Here is an 8283-nt window from a genome sequence, read left to right on the forward strand (position 1 = left end):
GCAGAAGTTTCTGTCCCGGGTGCTGCAGGGCTGTGGCAGCCAGGCTGCCCGCGAGGTCACGTGGGCCGACGGTGGGTCACGTGACCACGCCCTCCGTTGGGCGGGCCTCGAGGTGCGTCCCACGCAAAAAAGACGGGAAGGACGTACGCGTGACGACTGGCCCACTGCGGCGGGAGGAGTGGTAGGGTGCTCGGTAGGGTGTGCAGGTGTGAGGTAGCTAGGTAGGGTGCGTGTGTGTGTGTGTGTGTGTGTGTGGGGGGGTGTGTTTCGCCACGCCGCACTAGCCTGGAAACTACTCTCTCGTGCGGCCCGAGCTGCAGCATTTGTTGGTAGAGGAAACAATCCCGCGGCCGGTCGCCAGCGTCTTAGCAGGGTCTGCTGTTGCCCGGAGCTCAAGAGGCAGGAAGTCATCCTGCGGGAGGCACACGCGGAGAGAAGCGGCGATCGCTCGCTGGCGGACCAGGTGGGTGCAAGGCCCCGAAATGGCATCCGCGGGACGTGGTGGCTGAGACTAGATCCGGGTGCAGTAAGTGCCTCGGCCCCTCCCGCCCCCTCCTGCCTTCTGAACGCCCCCCACCAGCTCCCGCTCCCCGCTCCAGGCACAGCGGTCTTTCAGTCTGCGTTTCTAGGTGTGGGTGGGGGAGGTGGACGACACATGGAGGGAGTTGGCTTCAGGGAAGCCCAGAGAGAGGAAGCGGTGAAGTGACCTTCGTGGACGCCCAATTCGTGTAAACCAGTGATGCCACTGGTTCTGGAAAAGCAGGTGTGAGGATGGGACCTTGCGCAACACCCCTATCCCCCCACCTATTCACCGCTCTTTAGGTGGTCTGTATTGTCCAGATGACTGGGGTGGCCCAGACTGGCTCAGAATTGGGGGAGGGTGGGGGAGAAGAAGGGAGGTTTACATCTGCATTATGCTCCCAGGTTCCAGCTGCCTGGAAATGCAAGAGAGGAATGAACCCCAATCTGGGCAGCTCTAAGGAAGAGGGAGTTCTCATCTACTCTTTCCTACTTACCCCAGCCTACCCCATAATATGACTAGATCACAATTTTAAAGGGAACTAGAGAGACCTGATACATACAGGTATTTCAGAATATCGGATAGTTTCTCATTCAGTGTGCCCGAGAATCCTGTGGGGGACGCGTTAACTGAGTCACAGAAACATGGAGTACCTTTTCCAAGGTGACATAAATACTTAGTGGCAAAGTCTCTATTACAAGTTTGGACTGCCTGGCTCTGAAGTCTGGCCAAGTCCCAGAGCAGAGCCCAGAGGAGAGAGCCCCAACTGTACCATGCAGCCTCCTTTTAGAAAGCGCATCCGGGGCTCAGAAAGTGGTTACTCTAGTCTAAGCAAGCACCTAGTAGTATAGTGAACTGGCTCTGGGTGCTGGTGGTGACAGAGGTGACTTTCTTCTCCTACGGTTAAGTCACAGTTGCTCCGACCTCACCATGAGGAACTTTGATTCAGGAAGTCGGAATTCGAGTCCGCGCTCCAGGTTAAGAATTTGGAGGCTGACATGCCAAGCCGTGCGAGCCACACACATTTTCTACACCTGGGAAGGGAAAGGGCTAATAATTGTGGAGCAGCTGGGATTTGCAGAGCAACTTTATTCCCAGATCTAAAGTTCAGCTGAAAATAAGAGGACAAAAGCTTATCACTCACTGATGTTTAGCTACCCAGTTAAAATCCATAGGCCAGGCCAGACGTCCAGATTCAGTTCTGACATGTAAAGAGCTTGGAAGACATTTCTCCTGTACTTATAACCTGAAAGAAAGCTGAACAAACAGAATTGGTGAAGAGACCTTAGACCTTAGACCCATCAGAGAGCTGAGGTCACAGGGCAAATGAACACCCCAAATTCTGGAGGAAAGACAAATCTGGAGAGTCACAGCCTATCTCTCCTTACACAGCGCAGAAACGGCTAGAGACATACACAGGTGAGAAGACAAACAGGTAATTTTGACAAACTGCTGGAGGCTAAGTGTGGAATAGTAGGAGAGTGAGAAACCCGACCTGCAGTCTTAGAGGTTTAGTGGGCTTTAAATATGGGAACTCCAGCAGGTTCTCCCAGTGAAGATCCCAGGCAGATCCCGTAGTTGGTCCGGCAGTGGGAGGGGAATTGTGCTCTTGTGCAATACACCCAGAGCCTTCTCCGTGACAGAGGCCTACTCCGCAGGGGAAAAGACTTTGCCAGAGCCTTATCCCAGCTGAGGGAAGGGCATTGTTTCTACCCAGCCCACTCCAGCCTTCCATTTTCACATAAGGAGGAGAAAGAAGCTAAGAGACACTTGTGAAGGTCACAGCCTAGGGACACAGGCCCACAGAAGCCTGGGATTTAATTGTAAGATTATAGAACACTTCTTCTCCACACGTTTTTACCTTGTCACAAGCCTCCAGTGTAATAGCAGTGCAGTACCGCTAAAAGACGGAGACTGTCTGTGCAAGGGGTAATTAGGGAAGCCCAAAGCTAAGAGGGGAGACAAAAATAAGGACACCAGAGGAATTTGAAGACCCCGGCACCTACAGCTACAGCAAACATTACACACAGCTCAACTGCTAACCAGCTAACGCAAAACTTCTCTCTAAGGGTCTGTTTACCTCAGTTCCCGTTACCCAACACATCATATCCAGCTTTCGACAAAAACTTATAAGCCGTGCCAAAGACAAGAACAGGCACAGCTCGAGGATAGAGAGTAAGAACCAGAACCAGACTGAGATGTAATGCAGATTTTGTGATTATCAGGGAATTTACAACACGTATGATTACTGTGTTAACAGCTCTAATGGATAAGCTACACAGGTGTGTATGGCAAGTGGCCGAGACCTAAACTGCTTCTAATTAATCCCTGCCACATTTGCACACTGCCAAAGATCATGAGAGCTTGGATGGGACTGCAAGACAAGACGGAGGACAGGAAGAGGAACCGGGACGGTCCCTACCTGGTGCCTGACACTTGGCTGTGGGGGTCACAGACAGCGAGGATTGTATGACCCCCGGTGGGTCCAGACAGGGAAAGGCCCTCTTTCTTGGGCAACTGTGGGGACCGCAAAAAGCATTTCGAGTGAGAAAAAAGCAGTGTGGCAGCAAGAATGAATCTGGGCGCAGAGCAGTGGATTCTCTTCCCAGGGTTAGAGGTCTAGGTCTGCCTTTAGGAGAGGGGCAGTTGTGAGGCCTCCATGGCAGCCCCCCCCCACTTTCTCTCCTCCCTGGGCCCCTGAACAATGAAAGAACTTGGGGGGGGCACCTCAGGACCTCAGGGTCGGTCTGGCCTTCGATGGCCTGTCCCCTCCCAGCCAGCATTCTCCCAGCCCCTCTCTCATCAGCGTCCAGGAAGGATGGCGGCCGGGAAGGGGGAGGTGGAGGTGGAGGGGGGCAGACACACCTAGGGGCGCTTTGTATCCACCCGCTGCTGCTTCAGGCGCGGCTGCTCCCGACCTGCGGATCCTGCACCCCCACCCCCGCCCGCGGGTCCCAGAGATTATAGGGCCGGAAACGTCGTGGGGGGTACCGGCAGGGGGCCGCGGAGGTCCACTGAGGCGGGCGGGCGTTACCCGCCCCCTCCGGGTCGGAACTGCGGGGGCGCCGGGCAGAGGCCCGTGCCTCGAGCCCATTGGTGCGACCTCCCTCCGCCCCGCTTTCCCGACAACCCCGTGGCCAGCGGTTCGTGCCGCATCCTGCGCAGCCCCTGCCGGGTTTGGCGCAGCGGCGCGGGGGCCGGACGCCTCTTTGCAATTCGGTGCGCACGCAAGGCAGGGAGGATCCGAGTGAGGACGTGCGAGAGGAGGGGAGGCCGACCACCCGGGCCCGAGCCTGGAAAGGCAAGTGGGGGTGCTCTGGACGCGGGCGGTGGCCCCCACTCTCGACCAGCGTACGACCCGCGCCCAGCCCCTGGCATCCTGGCGAGGAGGCGGAGGCGGCGAACGGGTCCGGGGCACCTCCGGGGGACGCCTGCGCGGAGGCTGCGGCAGCGACGGGCTGGGGCCCGGCCCAGGGTCCAGGGGTGGCCTGAGAGGCTCCCTGGACTCCTGGGGAAGCGATCCATGCCGGCCTCTCCCCAGCCTGCTTTCCGGGAGAGGGCGGTGGGGGAGGCTGCTCCGGGAGAAATGGCGGAGCCCTGAGCCGGAGCTGGGATGGAGGGCGCCGGGGCGGGGGCGTTGGCTACTCCGGGCCCCGATTCTGGAAAGGGGCCTGTTGGGCCCCGCGTCCTTGGTGCTGTCCCTTCCCACAGGGGCCTCATTGGTGCCAGTCTCCCGTCTGCGCGGTAGCAAAAGGGGTACTGACTGGGTAGATTAAGAAAAATGAAATGTGTACCCTTCTCTTAAGACAGCAGTTTTATTGCCTTAGGTATTTAGATGTTGCACACAATTAAGTGCAAGCAAATGGCGGGGGGAGGAGTCCATGGAAATAAAGAGTGCGCTGTTAGTCCACCTTTGTCCTTGGGGAATCTGTTTTCTCGACGTCCCAGCCCACTTGAATATGTTGAGGTACTGCGGGGCGGTGGTTCAGAATAGAGGGGAAGGTTTTGGAAAAAGCAATTTAGAACGCATGAAGTCATTCTGCTTCTTTGCTTGCTGGTTCTGGAAACCTGAACTCTCATCTCCAGCCTCCCGGCACAGTCCCTGTCATTTCGGTGCAGAGGTAGTCCCACAGATGTTGTGGAGTTCCTGAGGGTGGATACCTGAGGAACCGTGGGAGCTGGGAGACTTTTTTGCTTATTTCCTGATCCTTGAAAAGCAAATGTTAGGAACTGAATTCTGGGTATTTGCCCATTAATTAACCTGATCTTTTTTCTACCGTTATCAACATAATTTCCTGGTGTTTGGCTGAATGCCCCTCCCTCTTTCTGTAGGGCGTGACTCTTCTGCAGCTAGAGGACTGTTCTTTGGTGGTTAGGACTGCATCTCCAGAGGTCCCCTGCTGCGAGGACTGGCTGGCATAGGTGGTGAATGAGGTAGGATCTATGCATGCATGGAGAAGAGGAAAAGGTAGGGTCATGCAGGGGTGCTGTGGAAATAACCGTCCCCATTATCATTACTGCCTGCTTTCTAAATACAGTTGCGTATTTTCCACTACCCACTCTGGCGCCTCATTTTTGTTCAGGGAGAGAGATGTGGCCTCTGCTGGGAAAATGACTGACTTCAGAGTTGGGAGGTGTAAGTAGACAAGCTGCAGGTCTTAGGGGAATGGAGGGGGAGTCATTTGGGAGGAGCAGACAGGTGGGAGACGTTTAACATGACCTTGAACTTACGAAAGCATGTTATGACACTTGTCATGAGTGTTGGGCCCGCTCAGTCTCCTCTGTTTTCCTTCCTTGGCCTTTTTGTCTATCTATAGGTTTGTTCCTTTGTAGGTTCCTGTTGAAATCTGTAGGTAGCTGTTCGCTTTGAATGTAATTAAGAAAGAGGACGAAAACTATCCATTTGGATCCAAGGTGAGTGTGAGCATGAGCACCCCTCTTGAGTGGGGACGGGAATTGGCTGTTGGCACGTCGGTTTAGGCCAGATCATATCTAGGAGCCATTGTTTTCCAATATTCTAGACACCTCTGCCCTCCCATTTGCGTATAGGAAATGGGTGTGGGGTGAGCCAGGATTGTGCCTATGGGGTAATTGATAGATACCCAGGAAATGGGGAGGGAAGCCCTGAGGAGGACCAAGGAGGCCAGAGTCGTTCCACAGTTGACCCTTCAACGACACGGGTTTGAACTGCACGGGTCCACTTACACGTGGATTTTTTTTTTTCATGTGACCACAGTTCAGTGGACCCACGCAGTTGTACTGACTGCAGTTCAAACCCTCATTGTTCAAGGTTCAGCTCTGTGGTTGGGAATCCACATGTGCTGAGGGCCGACTTTAGTTGTCTATGGGTTTTCTGCTGCATGCGAGGTTAGCATCTCTAACTCGCGTGTCGACCTCAAGGGTCAACTGTATAACCAGAGCTCTAGATTTGAAAAAGGGCAGGCATTGGGTTTAGAAAGCAGAGTGTGTGTCTGCCTAGCAAAACTCAGAATTCCAATCCCTCCTGTGTTTTTGTCCTTAGGTCTGCCTGTGATTTCAGCTGTAGGGCTTATCAACACTGGAAGCAAGGAAGGAGGAGGAAATTGCACCAGATCAGTCAGGTTGGTGTGCGGCCTCCCTGGATAGACCTGTAGAGTGTAGTGGTGTATACACCAAGGGGGCTGGGCATGCCTTAGCCTCTCTCCCTTTCAGCAAGCTTTCCCACCATCCCTGCTACTATTCAATGCAGAGAAAAGAGTGTAGTAATGCCCGGGCAGGACACTGTTGGGCGTTAGTGGGAGTGTGGAAGGGATAAAACGAGGTAACAGTTTTCTGCGATTCCACTTCTCCGACCACACAGTCCATGTCTACTCTGTCATGTCCTGTGTGGCTGCCTGCATAGACGGAAGAGATTCAAAGCCCATTTCTTTCTTCCCCCTCAGGTCCATCTCCAGCGGTGGCTGTGGAGGCCTTGGAGTGGCGGAAGATTACCACTCTCAACAGATCTGCTCTCAGGACCCATCACCTTCCCTCGGCCTGAGTGCCTCTGCCCTCTGTCCGTGTATCAGTGACAGAGGCTGTGTGTTTGGCAAGGGGACTGCGTGCCTGCTGAACAGTTGACTCTAACTCTTGCTACAAAGTTTCTCTCTGACCCAGTGGAAGAGTGTCAAGACATCTGCCTGGGACAGGTTGAGAGCCAAGGCCAAGACTGTATAGGGCTACCTATATAACTGGGCTTCAGCCATGACTCGGAGTAGAAATAAGGCCAAAACTGCAAAAAAGGCTGGTGTAGAAGCCGAAGCAAAGAGAGAGGCTGCTGGTGTAGTCAGGCCTGGAGCCAAGACCCCGGGCAAAGCAGGAGCCAAGGCAGGGTCTCAGGCAGATTCAGTGGCAGAGACGAAGGCAGTGTCTAAGAACAAGGTTGTAATTGAGATGAAAGAAGGATCCCTGGCAAATTTCAGTCCCAAAGCTGAAGATGCGGCCACTGGAGTATCTCGGTTTTGTTGTGTGACTGAGACTAGTGTAGAGTCCAGGTCCATGCGTAAAGATAAGGCTGGTATTGGTGCCTGCTCCTGGGCTGGGGAGGAGACCAGTGTTGGTTCCGGGTTCTGGACTGGAGAAGAGACTGGTAATCGTTCCAGGGCTAAGGATGAAGAGAGAGCTGATCCTGGTCCCCCGTCCTGTGCTGGGAAGCTGGAGCCTGTGGTGGCCGGGGCTAGCTGCAAGGCTAGGCCAGGGGCTGAGGAGGAGGAGGAAGAGAACGTTATCGGGAACTGGTTTTGGGATGGAGACGAAACTAGTTTTGACCCTAATCCGAGACCCGTGAGTAAGATAGTTAGGCCCCAGCCTGTGGATGAAATTAATGAAAAGAATAGGCCCAAGGACTGGTCTGAGGTCACTATCTGGCCCAAAGCCCCTGCTGTAACCCCAGCAGTGTTAGGATTTAGATCCCAAGTCCCGTCTGAGACAAGGCCTCCTTCATATATTGTCCTGGCCTCAGCTGAGGAGAATGCTCATTCTTTGCCTGTGGCAGCAGTGTGCTCTTCCATGAGCACTCCTCCATGCTCACAGCCTATCCCTGAGTGCCCATTTGGTTCTGACCCTTGCATTCAGACCATAGAGGAGATTAGACGCCAAATCAGGTTCAGGGAGGCGAATGGGATTAAGCCATTTGCTTGCCCTTGCAAAATGGAATGCTACATGAATTCTGAGGAATTTGAAAAACTTGTTACCTTACTTAAGTCAACTACTGATCCTCTCATTCATAAAATAGCTCAAATTGCAATGGGGGTCATTCATGTTCATCCATTTGCCCAAGAGTTCATCAATGAGGTGGGTGTGGTGACGCTTATTGAAAGCTTGCTCAGTTTTCCTTCCTCTGAAATGAGGAAAAAGGCCGTAATTACTCTGAATCCCCCTTCTGGGGATGAAAGACAGCGCAAGGTTGAATTACACGTCAAGCATATGTGTGAGGAAACGGCGTGTTTTCCCTTGAACTCACCCGGACAGCAGTCTGGATTAAAGATACTAGGGCAACTGACTGCTGACTCTAACCATCACCGTATTGTTGCCAGTTACTTTTCAGAGCTCTTTCGTGTGCTGTCCCTGGGAAATCGTAAAACCAGAAATCTTGTTCTGAAAGTACTGTTGAATTTGTCTGAGAACCCAGCTGCAGCCAGAGACATGATCAATACAGAGGCATTAGCAGCATTAAAACTCATCTTCAACCAGAAAGAAGCAAAGGCCAATCTGGTTAGTGCCGTGGCCATATTTATTAACATAAA

The 8283-nt window shown here is 53.4% G+C and overlaps 1 protein-coding gene across 1 annotated transcript; it reads left to right on the top strand.

Annotated features, from left to right (window-relative positions):
- Positions 1–232: 232 nt before the first annotated feature.
- LOC117037573 (protein BHLHb9-like) lies at positions 233–8278 on the top strand (the record flags this gene model as incomplete). The annotated part of the gene is made up of 6 exons (XM_033133744.1): positions 233–463; positions 4853–4988; positions 5104–5156; positions 5338–5434; positions 6042–6120; positions 6442–8278. A coding segment is annotated over exon 6 (1536 nt), but the record flags the coding sequence as incomplete, so codon positions are not given.
- Positions 8279–8283: the final 5 nt, after the last annotated feature.

Source organism: Rhinolophus ferrumequinum, chromosome X (genome assembly GCF_004115265.2).
Source record: "Rhinolophus ferrumequinum isolate MPI-CBG mRhiFer1 chromosome X, mRhiFer1_v1.p, whole genome shotgun sequence".
NCBI lineage: Eukaryota > Metazoa > Chordata > Mammalia > Chiroptera > Rhinolophidae > Rhinolophus > Rhinolophus ferrumequinum.